Consider the following 24,072-nt stretch of genomic DNA (forward strand, 5'->3'; position numbering starts at 1 on the left):
TGGACAGCCTGCTTTAAATCACACCACAGATTTTCAATAATATTCAGGTTTGGGGACTGAGATGGCCTTTCCAGAAAGTTGTACTTGATCCTCTGCATGAATGCCTTAAGCAGTGTTTTTGCTGAAATTGCTGATCCGAACAACCAATGATTTAATAATGGAAAATCATCAAAATGATCAGGGGTGCCCAAATGTTTTCATACCACTGTATGTATATTTTAGTACCTAAAAGGATTCTTCTATTACACATCTATGAACCCTTTTGTGGGTCTATGTAGAACCTCAGGCAAAATCCTAATGATTAAAATCCTGGATGCTAGTCCAGTCAACAAGAAGGTTTATTTATTAATTGCAGACCGTCTAAAGTCTGTCATGCTCAAAGCACTCAGGCACTCATTTATCATTGTCTGATCCAATAGTGGGCAATATGGCATAAGTGCCATTTCAGAATACTTCAAGAAATACAAATAGATTTTTTTCTGACAGCTGTTTAGTTGAGATGGCCAAAAATAACCATGTGTTGCTCGTTCAGATAAAACAAGTAAGAAACTGGGATTCTGCACTGAATCCAATTAACCAGATTTAATGATGCTCTCTTTGTAATGAAACATGTGGTTGGTCAGTGTTCTTAGAATTACCGAGGATATTCACAATATGCTCAGAAAAGCAAGGAACACAGCCAGCCTTTCACCACATCGTATCGGAGCCTCACCAATGCAATTGAAATATTGCCAGGTGTATCTCTATCACATTATGTTGTTGTTTTCTTTTTTTAGCCTCCATGTTTTCCAGGAAGTAGCAACTTAGTTATGTTTAATTTTATACTTTAATTATATCTGCAGTGAGCCATAGTGAGGTTAAAAGTGATGTTGCATGTCATCGAACACTTTTTGTAGTTATTAGTGTCCCAATGCTGTGGGGGAGTTTTGATTAACTCATCCTTGCAGAATTCTTTCAGCTGAGTGACATATTTAGGCCATCAAACATTCGTGGGTTTGACCATGCGATTTAAAAAATATATATTTAAAATCCTTTATTTTTGAATAGTCATAAAATAGACCTGCCTGTGTGCTTTTGAATCATTGTCTTGTTGCATTACCCAACTACAGTACAACGTTTAAAGTATTGGGACACCTACTCATTTATTGTTCTGAAGTCAATGGTATTAAATAATTGATCCTGCTTTTGTTGGAAAAACAGAAGGCTTTCTACTAGGTTTTGGAAATTGCTATGAGCGTTTGATTGCATTTGGAAACAAAAGTGTGAGGTCAGGATGTTGGATGATCACCCCAACTCATCCCAAAAATGTTGGCTGGAGCACCACCATTCCACAGAACACAGTTCTACTGCTCCACAGCTCAATGCTGGGGGTCTTTATATGCCTCTAGCCCACACCTGCTAATAGACATGGTGCCAATAGGTTCATGTTTATTTGCTCCAGAGTCCTCTTCTAGGTCTAGACAAGCTGTGTCCGCAATGGGTGCAACTGTGAATTTCCCCACTGCGGGACTAATAAAGGATTATCTTATCTTAACTTCATGTTGCTGAATGCAATTAGAAGGGGTGTCCACACACATTTGGACACACAGTGTACTTTGCTGATAGACAATTTTGCCTTTTATTTCGTGCATATGCATGTACAACTTGTGAACAGAAACATTTAATGTCATAAACACAACAAATATCTGTGCTTTCAAGAAATCCTGCTGGTCAGGGTTTCCTCTTTTACAGAGTTCAACACAAAAGCAACTTGAGTGTGAAACGCTCCCCCTTGTAGAGAATGTTCACAGCTTTGTAATGATGTGCAGATACCAGTGGTGCAACAGCTGATGGCTGATCCGTGGTTCATTCAGATCAACCACATGATTTCACACGCGTGAACTGCGAGTTCCTCACCGAAGAGTAACAACAGTAGAGTGGAATATATTTTGACTGTTACTCTTAAGTGTAGTAATTCCTCAAATCTCAACACAGAGCAGTGAAAAGTGTGACAATTCAGTTGTCTCATGTGAACGAAGAATGTGTACAACCCCGTTACGTGTATGTTCCACAAGAAAGACATAGGTGCAGAGATTTATCGGCTGTGTATCAGTATCTTTGATTTTAATGGAATAATTGTTGCAGCCCTAAATTGTCATGCATTTTCAGTGATGCTTTTGCCAAAACTAGATGTCAGTTGAGTATTATTTAGGGTCATCTGTTGGTAAGAACATGTCAATGCAATGCATATCACGATACAGGGGATACGATACTTACAGTGTCACAATATATTGCAGTTTTTAAAAATCATACTGTCATAGTATTAAGAAATAATCTGCTTAAAATCTGAGGAAAATAATAAATACTATCTAGCAGTCAGGGTTTAAGCACAACCCAAAATAAACCACTGTCTGCCATCAGTCTTTATGATCATTGCAGTATTGCAAAACGCATAACAATACTGCGATATAGTGGTATTGTCTTTTGCCCCTTGTGTTGGTTGCAATCTACTCTGCATGGTTCCGAATCTAACTAAAGCAACACAAGCCATGTGAAAACAATAGATATAACAAAGAAATAACAAAGTAGGCTTGCATATGCCTCCACCCTTCTGTTGATCTTGTGTTTGAAAGTGGGTGTAAAAGAAAGCTGCAGTCTTGTCTTTTGTAAGTGTTCAATATTATTATATATATTTTTTTATTCTGCATGTTGTTTATGATTCAAAACAGTTTTCTGAGGGAGGTATCCGGTATCTACACTTGTTTCACTTGGCATAACTTGAGAGGAGGGAGACTGTAGAGAGAAGCAGGAATGCTGGGAATTTTCTTCACGCTGGGTCGGGCAGTCAACTCCTGCTCCAGCTCCCAATTCCCCCAAACAGAAATTGGTCATTTTTGTCCAAACTATGAGCCGATAACAGAAGTGCAAATTATTACTCCCTAGATACACCGGCTCTTTAGAGAGGTTTGTAGAACTTGAGAGTTTTGCTTGGCCAGTTGGTTTAGTGTAAAGATGATATTTAGCTTTCATTGGGGGTTTATTGGTGCCATCAGTTTGGCTTGATCCCATTAAGCAAGCATACTTGTTCGATGATGTCAGCTTTGGAATGCTGTTTATTTTTTTGGCAGTTTTGGAAAGTTTCCGTTCCATTTTCTTTCCTGTACACTCATTTATTCTGTACACTCGGGTCTAGGCCCTTTTCTCCCAGTGGCTTATGCAGGTGCTTCACTTTCCTCTATGGGATAATAGATTTAATCATCAGTGTGAAAATGTTCACAGCTTTGTAATGATGTGCTGATACCAGTGGTGCAACGTCTGGTAGCTAAGCCATGGTCCATGCAGATCACCCCCGTGATTTGGCACATGTGTGAACTGCAGATGAATTGCCAAAGATTAACAATAATAGAGTGGAATACATTGTGACTGTCACTGTAACTTTAAAATATTTTCCTTTTGTTGTGCTTTACATGACTGTAAAATGATTTGTGTAGGTCACTGTAGGGCTTGTGGTAAGGCTGGGCAGAATTGACATTCAAAAACCTCTAAGTGGTGTAATTTTGCCTGTTGTCTGTTATTTAGGTAGTCACGTGACTCCACACCGTCCAATCTGAGACATGGAAGTAATATGGAGGTAAACTCAAACACTGAGCCAACTGAGCAACTCGAGCAGCTTGTATCAAAGCAAAAAATTCTGTGTTCATTAATCATAATTGAGCTAAAATGTTCAATTAATTGATATTGATTTGAGGTCATATCGCCCAGCACACAACTTGTAGGATATTACAGCACTTGGAGAACCTTTCTGACCTAAATGATTCATTTGTTGGATCACATGGGTTTGAAATGGCTGCAGAAATGTTTGTCTGTAATGACCTGGTGAGATCAGGATCAGATCTGGATGCTCAGAAGATGATGCATTTATGCATTACAGTCTTCTGCAGTATCAGTCATGCAAATTCCAAGATTGGTTATTGATCAGTAAATGAGAGCTTGTGTAGTCCTAATTGAAATGCTTAGTCATTTCAGATAAGACTCTTGCATACCTGCTTCATTTAGCATTACAATATTTGCAGTAGGGCTATGTGTTGTCCAGAACCTGATGATATGATGAATATCATGATACAGGTGTTATGAGTTAATATATTTTGATTCTGTAAAGTGAGCCAGTTAATTATTATAGGGAATAAGATTGTAAATGAGAAAACTCATATACATAACATGTCACCATATTCATAAAATTTGAGAAAACTGAAATTAACCACTGTAGCCACAAATTGATACTGTTTTTAAGGAAAGGAAATTTATACAGTATTGCAAAAAACTATAGTGACAAAATGATCAGTTTCTTTGCTGTTAAATACCAGTATGGTTCTAAAGAGTTCTTGGGACTGTGTCCGGTGCAAAGCACATCAAGTATTTTAATAGATTAGACACAATCCATTGTATTGTATCGTGTCGTTCAAAAGAAAAAAAAAGTCTACTTTTGGTTGAAGTGTAGAGACGTTTAATATGTCAGTAATAGTCACTATATGATAATAACTAATTACATCAACACACACGCACACACACACACCTGTTATCGAGCAAAAACCCCAGTCATCTGTTTCTGGCTGCAGATATAAATATATCTGACACCTGATACAAAAACCTCCTCTTCTTTCTAAACTACCAGACTTCTCCTGTGTAGGTACTGTGTTGTTGCTGGAGGTGAGCAATCCACCGCCTTGTGCCAATAAATATTTTCCATTCAGATATGCTGTTTTACTCAAATATGTCATGGGAATAAAATGCATTTAGATTTATTTCATGTATCTGTTTTCCCTGATAAGAACACTGACCTAATACTAACCGTAATACTGTGAATAATCAGTTTTTACCACAGGTTAGTAAGATTCATTTATCTGAAGGTCATTACTTAATAGGGGTCTGACTAAGTGGAACTTCAGAGGATGTTGCATGTTATTGAAAGTGACTGTGTTGCTTATAGAGATTTTAATTTAATTTCAGATTTATAGAGATTTTATTTTAACAGATGTGGATTGTTTTTATGGCTCGGCCACTTGGCTATAATCAGAGTTGTTTTAAAGATGGTTGATGATAAATCAGCCTTTCCTTGACTTTCAGCTCCACAAAGCAACACATGCTCACAAACACTGTGGCGTTCTTTTCTTTCTAAAGAATCCAAGTCATTCAGCTAAACTGTGTAGCTAAAATAGCAGTGGTAGCTTCTCTGGTTGATCCTTATGCCCTTATGCTGTAACTCTCTTCATTCAGCTTTATTAGTGTCTGCTTCACACTCCTGCCCTTCTTTCAAGACCTTCTGGCTTGTGCTTTCTCTGCAAGTGGTTGTGTTTAGTTAGGGGGTCATAGTTTCCTTCATGGCAGAAACAGAGCGCTCTTAAATGGGGACGGGTGGGAAAGGGAACAGAGGAAAGGTTTGTTTCTCAGTCAGCCATATAGAGGCCCAGCCCCTGCAGCCACGTTTGCCTAACTCCTGTAATGTTATTTTTGCTTCTGCTGGAATAGGTGGCGATCTGCTCATCACCTCAGGCTGACAGTGTTCTCCCTCTACTAGAGAAACTGGGCCTGGTCTAGGCTCTATAGATGGCATTCATTTTTGCTGTATTGGATCTGCTTTGTTTAAGGCTTTTATATTTCTGGTCACTTCACCTTTACATTAAATACCTGGAAATTAAGTGTCCTCTGAGTGGATTTGCAGCTTGTATGAACCCACACTTCAAAAAACGAACTGGTCCCTTGAAGGGAGCTGATAGTACACTATAGACTTTGGTGTTTTCTTCACTTAATACACTTGGTTTAAGACATTAGCTGATTTTCTAGGCCTACGTCACTTGAATGCTGTAAAGTGCTAATCTGTGCTGTGCTGTTTGTTCACACTGAATACACCCTTGATTAAATAATGGTTTGGTTTTTGTGCAAAACTGCATGATTATTATTTAGCTTTTATTTTGATTATGCTTTTATTTTGAAAGTTCAACCCTTTGCAATGTTTCCTCCTCTGCTGCCTGCCATCAGCAGCCAGAGCCAGAGAGGGCACAATTGGGTGGACAGCATTTTCTCTCTGTCCCCACATCACTTCAGTGTGATGATGACTGGCACTTGCATCTGCCAGCTGATGCATTGGATCTTGGTACCTGCTGTTTTCCTTTGTATAATTTCTTTTCCTTACAGTTTTGTTTTACATGCTTTGTGAAATACATTGGTGATCCAAACCACACACTCTAAGCAACAACTGTTCTAAATAGTTCTGAAAAGGGGTTATTTGTCATGTAATCATAGTGGAACTATTTTTGGTGCTATATTTTTGGGTTAACCCTTTAACCAAGCCAAAAAACAAACAAACAAAAAAAACTATGAAGCCATCAAATGGTTTTGTGTGTTTTAAGAGTGCAGTGAAATCAGTCTTTGTAAAAGTACGTTCATTCTCTTTCTCCAGGTCTGAGCGGCGCTATGTGGAGCAATACTGGAAAGAAGTGCGGGTGGGAGACTTTATCAGGCTGCGCTGCAACGAGATCCTGCCAGCCGACGTGCTGCTGCTGAGCTCCAGCGACCCTGATCGCCTGTGCCACATCGAGACGGCCACGCTGGACGGAGAGACTAACCTCAAACAGAGACAGGTGGTCCGCAGCTTCATCGACCTGGTAAGAACACTCAGCTCCCGGCCCAGAAGTCTAATGCAAAGACACTGAAGACCCTGTTCCATAGAAAGGTTCAATTTAACAGATCCAAGGAAATACTGGAGGCAACAGGCAAACAGGAGCATAACATTGTGTTTGAATGGGAATAGTTACTGTGGTGGTGTTGGTTTGTTCACGGAGTAGATACAGCTGGTTTGTATTTACCCAATTAAATATCTCTGTTCATTCTAGACCTGGCTCTAATGCGACCTCACTTCCCCTCTGCTGTGAGGCTTTAGATGTGTGCTAGAATAGTAGTTTCAAACCTAGCTGTTAAAACTGAATACCGGTACTTCTATGCTTTAACAAATGCCTAGGCATGGCTCCTATCTTAGAGTATAGCAATTTCACTGTGCAAAAATTACAGGACATTGAATTGCTGTTCTGTTCAATAGCGTAAGACTGGAGAAAGGATAGTGAAATGAAGTAGTAGTCATTGAGTCATGCTGTGTTTTTGTTCTAAAGCATACCCTATTAAATAGTTTGATTTGGATCAGTGCTCGATATCAACACTAAATCTTTGACAGGACACGGAGTTCGACCCTCTGAAGTACAATAGCATCATTGAATGCGAGAAGCCCAACAATGACCTGAACAGATTTCGTGGTTACATGTAAGTACAGCATTGTTTACACTAATCTTCAGATTGAAATGTGGCATAACCCTGAAATCAGTTTATTACTGTATGGATTTTTGGATTCATTGAAAGTAGGCAGTGCTAATGGTTTGTTTCTTTTATTGATGATTGTGTGGTGAACTTATTTATTGCTAACATCTTAAACTTCACTGTAGAAATTCATGTTTGGAAATATGTGCAAAGAGACATGACTGATCAAACACACAGGACACTGGCCATCAAAGATTTTAGGACCCACTCTTCTGTTACTAGTGTTTCCTTTAGGAAGTCAGAAAATACTCACAACAAACTACACCTAATATTGTAGTATATTTACAGCTCAGTTGCACGCTCATCTATGTGCCCTCTTTTGGTATGAAGAGTATTTTGCTTGCATAATGATTCAAATGTGGTTTAAACACCTGATGGGTTCGAGTGCTGATGGGTGCGATCATCAGAACACAGGGAAAAACCATGCCATTATTCCCAAGGTAGTAAGTTTTATTTTAATCCTAAGTGTTTTTGATTATTGATTTGTGTTGATCCATCATTCACTCATATATTATTGTAATCTCCCACTTGGTGGCTGCAATGTGTCATCATTTTGAGTTAGCCAGTCTAAATTCCAGCCTCCACACAGTGAGGTTAGTTTTGGCACAATGTTAAAACTTCGTCTTAATCCACAGATTTACCTGAAAGGAATTCCAGTAGTGGTAGAGGTGTTATTGTGATGTTGATGAGTGCGGTTCTACTTTGCACGAAAGTAATTGTACCACACAGCCTATTTGAACTAACATTTTATTTGGGAGTAGATTTGTATGTATTTAGCTTGAAAACTGTTCTGGTTCAAACAACATGGAATGGTATGGAATTCATCATGATTATTTTAGCACCTATAACAACTAGCCCTGCTCATTGGGTGAATAGTACCATTTGCTATATGTAGCAAATACACATAGTTCATAAATTAGTCATAAGGCTTTCGTTGTGTGTTAAGTTTTTGAAAACTTGTGTGTACTTTTAACATTTGGAAAAACTAGATTATCATCAAGCTACTAATAAACCATGCTGATCTACATAATCCGTGCTTGATGGGACATGGTTAAAGGCCAGCCAGTGGCCAATGGCAATATTTTATATTATGATTACATTTTATTATTACCCTATATGCTTTTTCTGAGTACATAAAGAACACCAACTGCACATTTTATCACACAGAGCATAATTAGTCCTGTTTTATTGGACGAAGTGCAGCAAATATTGGAATATAAATCAATGTACATAGGATAGGATAGTATAGGATAGCATTCTGAGAATATGCCTTTTTTTTTTTTTTTTTTTTTTTTTTTTTTTTTTTTTTTGTCTTTTTCTTTGCCTGTAAAAATATTGTGGTCAATAAATGTTATGTAAATAGTTTGTATTGTGAAACTGTTTAACTACCGTGATATATAATAGTTGTACCGTACTGTCCATCCCTGTGATATGTGCTTGTTGGATCATGACTCAGATTTTCTCCGATTAATATTAGACCTAAAACTGTCACTGTTGGCATTGTGGTTTAGTCGAAGACTAGGTTTAATCTTTGTAAAAAAAAAAAAAAAAAAAAAAAAGATGTTTGTGATTATCTAGAGGGCTTATTAGCATGTTTTAGCCTTCTGCGATATCAGTATTGCAAAGCCAATGTTGTGATGAAAAACGAACAGACGGTATGTTTTGCAGCTCTACTCAGTGCCATGTCCTTGCTGGGGTCCCAGTGTGTGCATGTGTGCGAGTGGAGCAGATAAAGACCCTATGTGCTGATGGTAGCAGGGCCAGTGAGTCAGCTGACAGGAACCAGCATGATTATGACATTTATTCTTCCTTCGTGATGGAGAGCAGATGCTGTTGGCACCCTGCCAGCGTTCTGTTGCCCAGTTACTCTAGGGTGCCTCTGCCAGGGACAGTATAAAGGGCTGGTTGCTGTCGATGTGATGCTTTATTATATTAAGGGTGAATGCACATTGTGTAGTCTTACAATCAACAAGCCCCCCCCCCCACCCTTTCTCACCCAATAGGGATCTGTTTTGTGCTGAGGTTAAGCCATGTGCCGGTCCAAACACTTGGCCTGAAGCATGAAGGCACACTTATCAATCTCTAATGCCTCAGAGCTGCCAGTGTGCCCAGGCAAAGCCAAGTGATAAACACACCACTGCTGGAGGACCACCAAGGAAACCTGGCCATGATTAAGAGAAGACAAAAGCTCAGCAAAAGCCACATAGGGCAATTCAACTAACACAGATGTAATCCACCGTTTAGCTCTGCGATTAGGGCTCGTGTTAAGAGCTTATTGCGTCCCCTCCGCGGGTGCTTAACATTCTGTGCTGGTTCAATTTGCATTTTGCAGCCGCCTTTATCGCAGAGCTTATCCTCAAGGCCTTTTGAACTTGGCTGGTGGTCCGCTTCGATGCTGCCTTTGAATCCGAGGCCTTGCATGGTATAAAGTGATACTTAAACAAAAAAATCCAGCTGAGTAAAATGTGGTCAAAACCGAGGCTGTTGCTCCTGTTTTTACCCGTTTTTATGTGTATATAACTTTTTAAGTGTATATAATACGATATGGGACATAACTGGGATATGATCAGGGACACCAGAAGTGGGGGTGGTGAGGAAGCTGCAGCACCCCCTGTGTTCAGGATTGTTTAATTGCATGTCACCATATGACACGTAATTTCAAAGTAATAGCTAAGTGACTCATTTATTCAGGTTTTACATTTACTATCAGATTTCCAGGTAATTGGGAATTTACCTACACTTTATATGTACTTGTGGCCTGGCCTTTTTATTGCCTGATCTTATATAAAATCCTTAGAGCAACCTTGCACAAGCTTCTCAGAACATTTTGTATAAGTTTAGTCTACTCCTCCTGACAGAACCCGTGTATTTTATAGACCTTCATTCTTAAACTAACTTCTTTTCTTTTCTTGTTCCGCCCACTAAATGTTCAGTGGGGTTCAGGTCAGGGATTTTGACACTTCTGCAGTCTTATTGTTGTCCTGAAGTCACAACTGTTCTCATGATGTTCTAAAGAAATGCTCTGGATCATTGGGCCCTCATTCACCAATATCTTTCTAATAAATGTCTTGCATTTGTATTAGAGAAGAACCCCAAAAAAAAGACTACGTCCAATTTATGATGCTTCATGATGATAAAGGTGGATCTTATTGTACAAATCCCAAATAAGAAAACACTGGTCAATGTCAACGTCTTTGTGAAAACCTAGCCTACCAGTGAAAACTCTAGTCAGTGTTAAAATGTGGTTCAGACTTCAGGAGCATCACATCAAATTGGTTTGTATAGCACTTTTTTACAACTGGGGTTGTCAGAAGCAGCTTTACAGCTTTACACAATCAGTAATTAGTAAAAGGACAACAAATCAACAATCTAAGAAGACATGAAGAAGATGAAGTTGGTGTTGACACTGGAGAGCAGCACATCGACTCTGCTAAATATGGGAATACAGTTTGCTATGCAAACCATGTGTGTCAGCGTGACCCAGAAGGAAGCACAAACTTGTCATGTGAACAAGCAAAACCCTGTGGCAGCAAATGGGAATCCCAGATTAATTAAGAATGCTAGCTGATGCTTCCTTTTACTATTTCTTCAATCTCTCAAGAAGGCATCTGTTTGACGATTTAGATTAAATAGTGAAAAATTGGTTTTCTTTGCATGTTAGTCCTGTAGAGTCTGTGCAACACTGCAGAATCAAACTTTGGACCCCAGACAGACCTTTGCTGATCAACTACATTGGAAGCAGAAGAAGAGTTGTTGTTTTTGGGGTTTTTTTTTGGAGGGAGGGGGTTTTCCCTCCCCAAGAACTCCTGCTTTAAGGCCAGGTTCAATGCCCTGCTCTCGTCCTCATTTAGCTCTGGATCTTTTCCACTTTCTGTTCATCGTTCTTTTAAAGTGGAGCTCTGGGGTTTGCTTGAAAGTGCTGCGTTGGCTGAATGGCTTTAGTGTCTTGAGCGCTCCCATATGGCTTCAGGCCTTACCTGTATAGCTCAGGTTTTTTACTGAGGTCAGTGCTTCTCTATCAGAGAGGCTTTGTGCTGAGATAAGGGGTCTGGCGGGGGAAATGCTGCGTGATGTAAGCTGTGATGGATCGATGTGTTGAGCGTGTTGGGCCGCGGACTGAAATGAGTCCCTGCTAGGCTCAGGCGCTGGTGTTGACTGCTGGTCTTCTTGATGAAACGGGAATGTCGCCGTTTGAGCTAATGTGACTAGCGAATGCTGACATTTTAGAAGGTCGTTGGAAAAGATGGATTGCAGTCCCAGGCGTGTTTGCAGGTTGATTTGAACTGGGTAAATGTGTTGTGACCTCTTTTGTCAGAACCCATCGCAATGGGAGGAGAGATGGGCTGTACAAAGATAGTCTGCTACTCCGAGGCTGCACCATCCGCAACACAGAGGAGGCCGTGGGCATCGTCATCTATGCAGGTACCAAAAACAATTTGACTAACCAAAGCACTGTGAACAACTGCAGTAAAAATCCTCCATACTCCATTCGCTGCTGTCCAATGAAAAACATGTCCCTGTCCATTTTTAGTTTTCTCCATTGTTTGATCCCTGAAGCTGCTGTGTATACTGTGTGAATAATTATGGATGAATGGACCAATAGAAATGCGCTAAATTACTTAACTTAAGATTAATAACTTAATCTTTTTTTCGTTCAGCGTTAAGACCATTTTTGCCTCCTGTAAAATCACCATTTTGGAGATGCCTGTTTTTTATTGGACAGCAACAAATATCACTCTTAATCTTAATGTGGTCAATGAGACAGGATACTAATGCATAAAATGGACAAAAGTGCAAGAACCATGTAGGCCTTAAGATGAAGTTTGCATTACTTATAAGCTACTAGGGATGTAACGGTACAGAAAGGTCACAGTTCAGTTTGGACCTTGTGATTTCAGACGATTACAGTACAATGTGGAGGGCAGTGGGAATACAACAACAACCCATAAGACTTACCCAGGTTTTTTTTGTTAGTATTATTATCATGAAGTTTGAACAGGCAGTTCTGCAAGTTTAGAGCTTAATTAAGCAGTTGAAATAATAATTTGGGTGAAATATACATTCCGTTACATTGATACGCATCCCCTGCACCGAGTGCACATTCCATTACACCATTATGAGCTACATAAACCTTGTAGCTCCAGAGCAAAACAGGACACAGAATGGTATGTAATCATTTGTATCAGGATACACAGATGGGAGAATGTAGCATTAGAAGTCTTGCTTGTGTGTGGGTGGGTGTGGGTGGGTGTGGGTGGGTGTGGGTGGGTGTGGGTGGGTGTGGGTGGGTGTGTGGGTGGTGAGCTTGCCTGGTTAGAGAGTGGAAACCTAGTCTAACCTAGTCTGGTTTGCGAATATTTACTGGAAGCCATGTTGTTTCCTGGCAGCAGGGTTGTGGTGATGCGGCAGCCACTTTTTAGTCTGTGAAATTCACAAAAGCAGCTGACTTAGTTTCGCGTTGTTAAGCACTTTTGCTCAGTGATCTCTGTGAGAGAATACTAATTTTAAACTAACCCTTGATTGTCAGTGTATGTGGGGACATATTCCCACAGTTCACACAGGGGATAACATCATCATAAAGGGGCTGACACATGACTGTCACTGATGGCTGACTCATTACCAGCCCAAACACACTAGAGACCTGTGACTGTGACCTGTTACCTACCTGGAAGCCACACTTTGACCACGACATAGGCACATTATGGCTAATGGCAGTTAAAGGGCCTGTGCTTTGTATTCTTCAGGACATGAGACCAAAGCCATGCTGAACAACAACGGTCCACGCTACAAACGCAGCAAACTGGAGCGTCAGATGAACGTGGATGTCTTCTGGTGTGTCATCATCCTGCTGGTCATGTGTCTTTTCTCAGCCATCGGTAAGGAGTATTTAGGGACTTCCACTTTCACATGCTGTATCTGAAGGAAAGATAAATTTGTTTGTTCATCTTTTCTCTCTTGTGGAAACGTTGGTAAAAGGGCAGAGCTTAATGTGATGCAGGAAGTGGTTTAGTGTTTCAGTTTCTTCAGAATGTGCTCTTCTGTCCTGCGATCTGAAGTATTTTGAAACCTTACAAGTCAGATCTTAGGCCTGACTTGTTTCCCTGTAGCTACACTACTAAAATGTAAAAGGTTCAAATGTGAAGTATGTTTGCACTTTTCTGTAGGAGCTGGTTAGAGTCTGCACTTTCATTTATTTGTTTGTCTTTTAAACAAAATAATGCAAAATGCCATTTTATTTGTTTGATGAAACAAGAAACAACAAAAAGTGTATTAATTATATATGAATTATATGTCCTACTTAAGAACAAATCATGATATAGATTGAAATTAGACTGAAATAATTACTTATGAATTAATAGTAGAGAAAACTAAATTAGTATTTCATTTCATTTTAGTAATTAATTTGAAAAGAAATTATGAAACATGACACCATGCTTTTGAAATGTAATTGTGATTAATGCATTTAATACTTATTCAAATTGGGCTGCATGCTTTGAATTGCATATTGCTGTTGGTAAACTTTTTCTTCTTTCCCTCCTTCTCCCCTCCTCTCTCTCCTCTCTTCCCCCTCTGTAGGTCACGGCCTGTGGATGTATCAGTATGGAGATAAGCGGCCCGTGTTTGACGTTCTGAGTCCCGAGGGAACGGATTTATCTCCTGCAGTCTCTGCTATATATCTCTTCCTCACCATGATTATAGTGTTCCAGGTGAATAGCGATAATGGCGGAAAAGCGGTAGCTAGATAGCGTCAGCCACTGCGTATACCACTCAGCATGGAAAAGCAGGACTAAATATACAACAGGTCCAGTGGGGTTTTGACTTGCTATTAAATGTAAGGCATGTGGTAAACTCTGCCATTTTCCATTTGATTCACTGCACAGTTGTAATGCCTGCTCTCTCATGAACTCTCTGAAATCTAAACATGCAGTTTACTGTAAACGTAATGTGTAAGGGCCTTATGTACAGTAGCTATACACAGTTCTGTAGTTTACTAATATATAACATGTTTCCCTAGACAGGACAAAGACATGCAGGAATATGAAATTGCGCAATATGACTCTTATGGTCATCATGATGAATTACACCAGTATTTGTATATATTTTGAGTGCTTGTAAAACACTGCTAAACTGAATGAATTATTAAAAGGACAGAGTCTAGACATAATAGAGTCTAGATAGAGTTTCTTAACAACAAGCAGCTGACTGCATGGCACACCATAAGACAAGCTGAAGCTATCCCGCTGTGTTTTATGCTGTATACATGTTTTATGCTGAGTACAAAATCAGTGTTTTAAACTAAACTCTTATTACAGCTCCACGTCTTTCTCTATTTCTTTGTCGTCTTTAGGTGCTGATTCCGATCTCCCTCTTTGTCTCCATTGAGATAGTAAAGATCTGCCAAGTGTTCTTCATCCATCAGGACATGGAGTTGTACGATGAGGAGACCGACTCTCACCTACAGTGCAGAGCACTGAACATCACTGAGGACCTTGGCCAGATGCAGTACATCTTTTCTGATAAGACTGGAACGCTTACTGAGAACAAGATGGTGTTCCGCCGCTGCACTGTGGCTGGAGTAGAGTATTCGCACGATGCTAATGGTGAGACTATGCTTGTCGTTTCCTCTGTGAATTTTGTTGAAGTAATCTGTACTTCCATTGTTATCTGAATACTGATTTGTCACAGAAATGTTAAGAAGAACTCTCACCAAGCACTTGATTTTTAGCACCTCTTTGGTTTGCTTTGAATAGTGTAATAAAGAAAAATAAAACCTCCAATAAGTGGCACTTCTACAGATTAAAATGATATGACATAATGATATAAATAAATGCCTCGCTGATGAGAGAAATGAATGAGGAATGGCAAAATAGCTATCGTAAGTCAAATTACCACCTGTTCAATTGTGGTGAGCAGCATCTCTAAAATGCGTCAAACCGTTGAGACAGATGGGCTACAGTAGCAGATGACCGTGTCAGGAAAGCTAAGACTACAGTGGGCATAGGCTCACCAAATCTGGACAGTTGGAGTCTGGAAAAGTAGGAGCCTAAACTGCTGAATCCTGATTTCTGCTGTGGAACACAAATGGTGGGTTAGAATTTTTGGTGGAAGTGCTGAAATGGTGTGGATAATGTTTGCTTGGCACATTTTGGACTTATAAATACAAATCAACCATCACCTGAAGGCCACAGCCTAATTTGGTGTATTGAGGCTGGTTTAAGAGCAAAAGCAAGCATTAATAAGTGATGATGAAGTGCTAATAATGGTGCTATAAAATTAGTAACAGGCTAATAAAGTGACCAGTTGAAATATGCTTACTACCTTTAACAACCTCTCTTTCTAACCCTGCATGAACCCTGTAGCGAGGAGGCTCGCCATGTACCAGGAGGTGGACTCTGAGGAGGAGGAGTGCCTTTCTCATGGTGGAACTCTGCCACGGAGAGAGAGCCTGTGCAGCCAGCACAGCGGGAAAGTGGTCCTGCGCTCTCAAAGCACTAAATCGCACCGCCGCACAGGGAGCCGCGCCGAAGCCAAGAGAGCCAGCATCCTGTCTAAACACACTGCCTTCAGCAGCCCTATGGTCAGCACACAGGCACACACCCAGTACTGTCAGTACTCCTCACTACAAGAAACAAGCACACCTTAATGAACAGTATTAATAGCAGAACCAGTACTTTGTGTTCATGTGAGCAGAACAGCGTGTTATAGTGCTACTGTTTAGACTCCGCATTCATTCAGATTCTTGTATTGAATGCATATGCACAAAAACACTCCATAAATCTTTAATAAGGTTAAAAACTAAACTAAAACTTATGAATGTCTGTTTTTAGAGCTTGTTAAAAAGCTAGAAAGGCTAATATTGCAATATTACAGTAATGAATTAATAAACTGTATAACTTTCCAGCTCTACTACAATGTATTGAAGTCACTTCAGCGTCAAACTGCAGTGTTTTGTCTTAAGCTAAATATATATATATATATATATATATATATATTATCGCTGATGCACGAAACCCTTGAATCTCCAAAAGAGCAACTTTATAGGAGATTTCCATCCAAAACCTTGGAAAACTTGGAACTTGATGTAAAAATACTGGCAGATTTACAAAAAAAAGTGAAAAATGGAGATACAAGGCTTGTGCATGACACTGACCATTCTGGAATGATCAGCATTGTTTTGAAAGTGGACTCTAGATCAGTCACTCTCTGGTTTCTCTTTTGGTGCACAAGGAAAAAGACATCACTCCCGATCCTCAGCTGTTGGATAAAGTGAATGACTGTGGCAGTCAGATGGAGTTCATGCGTTTCCACAGTCAGCTTGTCAACCAGATCCCACCAGACCTGTGTGACGTCTTTGACTTCTTTATTGCTCTCACCATCTGCAACACTGTGGTCGTGTCCTCACCCAACCAGCCTCGTCAGAAGGTATGTGTGTTCAAGTGAAGAGCTGGCAATATTAAATATGTCAATATTGTCTGTTATTTTTGAGGAACTGAAGATGTTGCTTTTACACATGGTGTAGAGCTGTAAAACTGTATCCGTCTTGGAATGTTGGAGAGATTCTAATGATATTCAATATGCTTAAAATGTTTGTCCAAAAGAAACTGTTTGAACATAAACAATTATTTTAGTGTACTCTGACCAGCCATAACATTAGTGCTACCTGCCTAATGTTGAGGGGTTCCCCCTTGTGCCACAACAGATCATTCCAGGCCTTTGAGGCCTGGACTCCATAAGACCTCTGAAGAAGTCACAAAGACATTAGCAACAGATCCCTGATCCCTGATGTGCTGTAAATTGTGAGGTGGGGCCTCCATGGATCATGTCAATGAGCCTTAGGGACCCTTGAACCTGTCACCGGATTTCTTTTCTTGGCCCACTTGTCATCTAGACATTAAAATATGGCCCTTGTGAAAGTGGCTCATATTCTCGAAAACTGAAGATTGTTCATTTACTGCGTTCTATATCCCACCCCTTGACAGATGCAACTGTAGATTAGGGTAAACATGGTTCTCATTTTACATGCCAATGTGCTAATGTTATGGCTAATAGGTGTATTCTACTACTGTCTGAAAATCTTCTAGTCACATGTCTATTTAGTGTGTTCTAAATCATTCTGAATTGTACCAAAATAAGTTTGAGATTGAATCAACTGGGATTTTATTCCTTGAATAGCTTGATTTGTGATTCGGAGTTTTGCACCCCAAAGGCATATCAGGAGGAGCTGATCCACATTACACTGCACCTGTGGTTAGTGTAACTTAACCAAAACAGTGTTTACCAGCTTGACAGCAAGAATGACAAATGTAAACTGGACATTTTCCAAAGGTAACAACAATGTATCCCAATGAAGCTTTCCATTTCTCAGTCTCTGGGAAAGTGTTCCTTGTTAACAGCGTTTTTGGGGCGGTTATCTCTGTTTGTAAGGAGATCCAGCCCAGCTGTGGCATGTTTGTGTAATGGCAGAGTGTGCACGGTTTTGTCCGAGGTTCATGTGTGTTTTGTAGTTGCTGCACACGTTTTCTTGAGGGGTAAATCTTCATTTTGTTCTGTGTATCATGGAGATGTTGGAGTTGTTTTCCTGTGACCGGATTGGAATGTGGAAAGCAGGGTGTGACTTTTGCTTTGGTGTGATGTATCCTGTTGACAAATGCCTTAACCCTGCTGCATGACCTGAACAGTGACTGAACATAATTCTCAGCCTGGTGCTTTGTTACAGTTGCATTATTCTTTACTAAAATAGCTAAGCTGAACACAAATTGGTGAAAAATGAGTGAGTGCAGTTTTCAAAGCTTACTCTGCGATCTCTCTTTCTCACCAAGTTCAGGCCCTGAATAAAGACCAAGCTATAAAGATTCAGTCTAGTTGGTGAGGAGGTAGCAACTAGGTGTGCATTGAACTGGCTAGAAATAAACTGGTATTGTGGAATGTAAGTGTGGCCTGACACAGTCATTGTACTTTGGCCTTAGTCGCTGTCAAACTTGCCTTTTTAATGCCTGTATGACTGTAAATATATAGAATATAACTCAAGTTGCAAATTACTGGTAACCCTCAGGAGAAGAAGAAAGGCCAGGTTAGACTTTGCTAGAAAACACCTAAAAACAGTTCTGAAACGGGATCTTTGCACTTATGATATTTAAGATTTTCTTGTATCAAAATGATTGGAAGATGAGAGTATGGAAAAGGAAATTAGACTCTTAATCTGAGGCATACCACATGACCTGTCAAATGTGGTGGTGGCAGTGTGATTTATGGCTGCCAGCAGAACTTTCTTTTTTTTTTTAATGAGTCCCTCCATTTTCACAGGCTCAAACATAGCTGGACAAATTAAGTAAATGTCTAATTCCTAATAGGGTAATGCATATTTTTCTTAAAACCCTTAAATTGAAGCTGAAAGTCTTGCATCTTGATTACTTTTGATGGCTTTGTTTTGAATAGTGATGGTGATTGAGATGACATTATATGAGTATCTAAGTTCAGGTCTGTATTTGTTGACCACAGTGTGAACCAAACACTTTGGACTTTTGCATACTGTTACACCCCTAGCACTAACTGAAGTACCAAAAGTGTTCAAAAAAGGGACAAGCAGTGAACCAGCGACAGGGTCATGGGCGCCTAAAGCTTGTTGATGCAATCAATGGCGGCCCCACCTCACAACCTATGCAACTTAAAGTGTCTGCTGCTAACGTCTTGGTGACCAATACCACACCGGTTAACACCTTTAGAGCTCAGATATGGAGATATAGAGTGTATATGACTCTTTTTATTTTGTTCATTTTAAAAATGCAGATATTTAAATAGCTGCAAGGGTTAAAATGCCCATACTCGTTAGATGCTCGTTTTCACTGCAGCTTGAGTAGTTGTCCTTAATGTTTGAGTGGCTACAAATCTTACTGTGTAAGCAGCTCTGTTTGAACATATAGTCCTAATCTTGCTTGTTCACACGCTTTCTCTGCACATTGCACAAAAAAACATTCTTTTGAGAATGAGGCCCACCCAGATCTGAACTCCCATCAAGTGGGGTCAAGATGTTTCCAACAGGAGTGGGAAGTCAAAGGCTGGCCTTTTTTTTTTTTTTTGTTTACTTTATTGTACTACTTTTGCTGGGTTGAACCACTTAAACACAAGTGTGCCTCATTACTCATGTGCTCAAACACCTTTTGGACTAATCAAAAGCTCTTCAGGATCCAAGTTTCAGTTGAGATCTGTGTTGTAAATGAGTCTCAGGACTTCACATGCAGGATGATAACTTCATGGGGCGATGCTTTGGTTTCTCATATTTCTGCAGTGGTATTGGCAGAGGAAGTGTGTTCGGTGCAGATGGTTTAGGCAGTGAGGTTTTAATAGGCTTTTACGTACCTACCTGTGTTATAACATCAGCCCTACCCTTTGCTGAAAGTGGCAGAGCCTAAAAAAATCTGCATAGGCGTGTCTTAAAAATGATCCCCCACAGGTATTCTCTTATTGAGGTAAGATCTGAATGTTGCTGAACTGCTTTCTGCAGCTTTCTGGTGGAGAGTTGGCAAGCATGAGTGCTCTCTCTGAGCTTGTTTTTATTCCCCAGGAGAACACACAACTCTATTAGCTGTCTCCTGTTGTTCATTCTGTGTTTAATATTGAATCATTTATGTTCAAATAGAAATATGGGAAAGCAGGAACAAACATGAGATTTCCACCTTGAGATTATGTGTTCTTTTCTTCAGTTTGCCTGTCACTTGATAGGCACTTGATTTATTTACGAAATGAATAGTTCAGGTCCCAAAATCTAATTGACTGAGCCAAATAAACGTGACGGTTAAAGAGGAGGTGGCAGTTAACTCCCATTATGCCCTTTTCTCACCACGGTAAGAAAAAACAACCCATATAGTCACAGCCCTAAGTGAATGTATTCTGTATTGTCCACTTAGCCTTTAAGGGCCTGTATATAAGCCCACACGTCAGCGAGGTCCATTCCAAAAGCTTCAGTCTGTATCTCCTCAGGTAGTCCTTGGTGGATTTTGAGATATGCTTTGGCTCAATATCCTGTTGTAAAGGTCATCACCCTTTTCATTCTTTTAGTTTATTTTCTAGACCTTCTCTGTGAATGTTTGTACAAGCAATGCTGCACAGTGGAACGGTGCACCACAGCATCTTTTGCACTGTTGGATCTGCAATCTGAAACTTCTTATAGCCTTCCTCTGCCTTGTAGGCATCAGTTATTTAACTCTGTAGACCGTTGCTTATATAGGTCTTCTTTGTACAAGGTCTTAGTCAGAGACTGAGTAACTGTACATTGTGACTGGCAGAAAATATTGTTTGTTGCATTTGATTAAAAATGGAGATGTTCTAGAATTGATGCTTCATTAATTTTGTTGGAATTTTAACACTGTGCCTATCTGCAGTGTCTGTGGCCTTTACGGATCTGATTATCTTTAATAGTAGTCTTGGTCCTGTTAGCCTTATAGTAGAGTAATAATATAACAAGGTCTACTAACAGTTATGGCAGTAGGAGGTTACTGTTGTTTAGTGTCACCTCAGCAGTTAAAGTTGAATAACTGAATGAAAAACCTGCAGTTTGAGAGGTTATCACATTTAGTGTTGCTTAATGATTCTGTTAATATCTTTGCAATAATACAGTGCAGAAATGTGGTTCAGACATGTCCATATCTTTTTCCAGTGCATCATTGCATCGTATGTGACGCACCTCTGCAGTCACAAGGCTGTGAATACAGATCAAGATACTTGTCTTCCACTTGTGGATTTGTATGTCCATTATGTGCCTCTCAGCTCAGGGGTGTCCAATGGACTCTCACCGCTTATATACTATTCTGTTTATATATTCCACTACTTTTGTTATTTAAAGACTCTGGTAAACCATTTCAATCACCAAATTAATTTATCTACATGGATAAAGAAATGTTCTTACAAAAAAAGGAAGAATTTCTAAAATATGACTGATTATTCATTATTATAAAGGTCAGAGTGTGTCTTTACACTAAACTCTAGGTCGCACATGGTCTCATTGTAGAGAGATCTGTGAGTGTCATAAAATGTGGATATTCTGTTATTATATGCAAGTGCCTTTAAAGGCAAAAATGAAGAAAATGCCTTAACATTTCAAAATCATAAACATATGTTCAATTCTTATGAATTTTTAATTGCTGTGTCTAGGTGCGTCGTTTTGAGCTGAAGTCTCCAGTCAAGACCATTGAAGACTTTATCAAGCGCTTCACGCCCAGCCGACTGACCTCAGGCTCCAACAGCAGCAGCTCATCAAGCCTGGCCACCAACCGCTCATCCTCTCAACGAGCCTGTTCCAGCATGCTGTCCTCACCCTCAGCCGAGAGCACCCTAACCAAGCTGGATGAGGAGCGCCTCCCTGGGCAGCGGTTCCAGCAGGCCTTCAGCCCTGTCCCGCCAAACTATGATCAGGATAAGGCAGGCAGGCCAGGCGAGTGCGAGCTGCGCTATGAAGCAGAATCTCCTGATGAAGCAGCTTTGGTATATGCTGCCCGTGCCTACAAGTGCTCCCTGGTGGGTCGCCTTCCTGACCAGGTGACAGTGGAGCTGCCGCACCTGGGCAAGCTGACATTTGAGCTGCTGCACACTCTGGGCTTTGACTCCACGAGAAAGAGGATGTCTGTGGTGGTCCGTCACCCACTCACTGAGCAGATCACAGTCTACACCAAAGGAGCTGACTCTGTCATCATGGACCTCATCAGACCACCTGCAACAGGTAGGAGCTGGGCTTCACTGCAGAGAAATGTATTATTTACCAACTGTTAATGGTTGGGACACCGAGCCCTTGTGCTGATGTCTGCATTTAACTCATTACTTGGGCAGAACCTAATCTTCATACGTGTACAGATATTGGACTGGTATTAGGAGAAAATGGTGGATCAGCACAAGGGCTTGGTGCCTGCTGCTGCCCTCGCTGTGATTCTAGATTTCAAGTGATAAATTATACTTGAAGTGCTGTAACTCTTTGTAGATGAACCCCTTTCTTGACAATTCAGCAGAACCATGTCTGCAAATGGCCTTTATTATCATTCACACTTTGTAATGCCTCCACACAGCCAACATGTTATCTGCATTATCAAAGAAAAAAAAACATCATCGTTCGGTAAAAATGAAATCTTTTCATCTATTTGGCCATCATTTACCATTCACAGTTTTTGACAGAATCTTTTTGGTTGCCGAATATTCAGTGCTTTCCTAAAATCTGATGAATAATGCTCTAATAAACTGAAAATGCAAACATTCAAGAATAAGCATAAAGCACATCACACTTATACTTTGTTGTATTAAATATATGTATTTATTTGCTTATTTAAAAAAAAAAAAAGCATTGGAGCGTGAAATTAATTCACAATCAAACCTTATTATTTCTGTCAGAACAAACTGAATTGTGACTACTATGAATGTATTACAGATGGATTGATCAGTGGTTTGAGAGCAGATACCGATCACCAATCATCTTTCTGTGTGATTGGACGATTGCATATACCGATTGTAGGGGGAGGCCGGATGCCACATTAACCTTTCCAGGCCAATTTGGTGATGCACCATGATGCAGAACTTTTGTAATGTGCAATATCGCGCAAGAAAAAACCCAAAAAAGTCAGATACAGTAAAAATGCCAGACTGGGGCTGATTCTCAGTCTGCGTTCTTGTATGAGCTTGGTTTTCCTGTGGACTTCAGTCCTGTGGACTTCAAATTTCATCAGTCGCAGCCCAAAAACTGTTTATTGGCCAAGTACAGTCCAAGTGCCCGCATGTATTCCTGAATTACCCCCGTTATTGATGTTGTGTGGACTTGGCAGAGCCAAGTATCCTAGAATGCATTACGAACCAAGCTGCTGTTCCAATTGCAAAGTTACCGTACAGCGTTGTCCTGTCCTCAGGAGTCTACGCTCACGGGTCAAACTTGCCAAGTGCCAAGATGAATCCATGTGGCATTGCACATGGTGCAGATGTGTTCAACACTGGCTTTAATAGGCATCTGCAGCCGTTCATTAAAGCCAGCACATGGATCAAATTGTGAGGAACTGCAGGGTCCGGTGAGGCCCATCGCACAACATTGCAGCAAGTCGCTCGTGTCCTCTTATGCGGAACCAAGATAGTCTAGAAATATTGACCCATTGTATATTTGAGCTGAAAATCAGCCTGTACCAACGCATAGCTGATTGACCCCTCCATCTCTAGCATGTTTATTTATTTATTTATTTATTTATTTAAGAACATCTGCTTGTTCTATAAATGACAGTTGCAGTTAAATATGTCTGCAGATATAGGAAGTGTTGAATCTCAGTGCAAGTTTAGGAATTGCTGTGTTGTACGTATTGCTCAAGCAATACCCCTACTGTGTGTTAATTACTTGCCCTGTCAAGTGGCCTGTTATGATTGTGGCCCGTCTTGCTCAGTGTGAGCCCGGAGTATGAGACTTCCGCCATAGACCAATACTAATCCTACTTTTTTTTTAATTTATTTATTTTATTTTTTTGTTTGCTGATTAAATCTTTTTGATGGTATTCTATTGAGCATGCCTCCCAGTGAAACAGCCTAGCTGGTCAGACTCCAGCCTTGGCTTGTGCTCCAGTCCAAGGAACACTGGTAATAAAGTGTCCTAATGGCATAGATAGGGCTGCTTATTAGTATTCCAGGCATGGCACGCTGGCACTTTTCACTAATGCTGTGTACATAAAGCCACTAGACGCTACTACAGGAGGAGTGCTTAACGGGGAACTGCTG

At 40.2% G+C, this 24,072-nt stretch overlaps 1 protein-coding gene across 1 annotated transcript in view; it reads left to right on the forward strand.

The window, feature by feature from the left end:
- Window positions 1-24,072, forward strand: part of atp10a (ATPase phospholipid transporting 10A) — a 62,655-nt gene that overhangs the window by 12,710 nt on the left and 25,873 nt on the right. Inside the window, exons 2-10 of the mRNA XM_072684420.1 lie at window positions 6,437-6,641; window positions 7,205-7,290; window positions 11,660-11,766; window positions 13,089-13,220; window positions 13,921-14,051; window positions 14,693-14,945; window positions 15,705-15,922; window positions 16,573-16,767; window positions 21,493-22,057. Coding sequence (XP_072540521.1) covers window positions 6,437-6,641; window positions 7,205-7,290; window positions 11,660-11,766; window positions 13,089-13,220; window positions 13,921-14,051; window positions 14,693-14,945; window positions 15,705-15,922; window positions 16,573-16,767; window positions 21,493-22,057 — 1,892 coding nt within the window. The remainder of the gene's footprint in view (window positions 1-6,436; window positions 6,642-7,204; window positions 7,291-11,659; window positions 11,767-13,088; window positions 13,221-13,920; window positions 14,052-14,692; window positions 14,946-15,704; window positions 15,923-16,572; window positions 16,768-21,492; window positions 22,058-24,072) is intronic.

Source organism: Salminus brasiliensis, chromosome 7 (genome assembly GCF_030463535.1).
Source record: "Salminus brasiliensis chromosome 7, fSalBra1.hap2, whole genome shotgun sequence".
Classification (NCBI taxonomy): domain Eukaryota; kingdom Metazoa; phylum Chordata; class Actinopteri; order Characiformes; family Bryconidae; genus Salminus; species Salminus brasiliensis.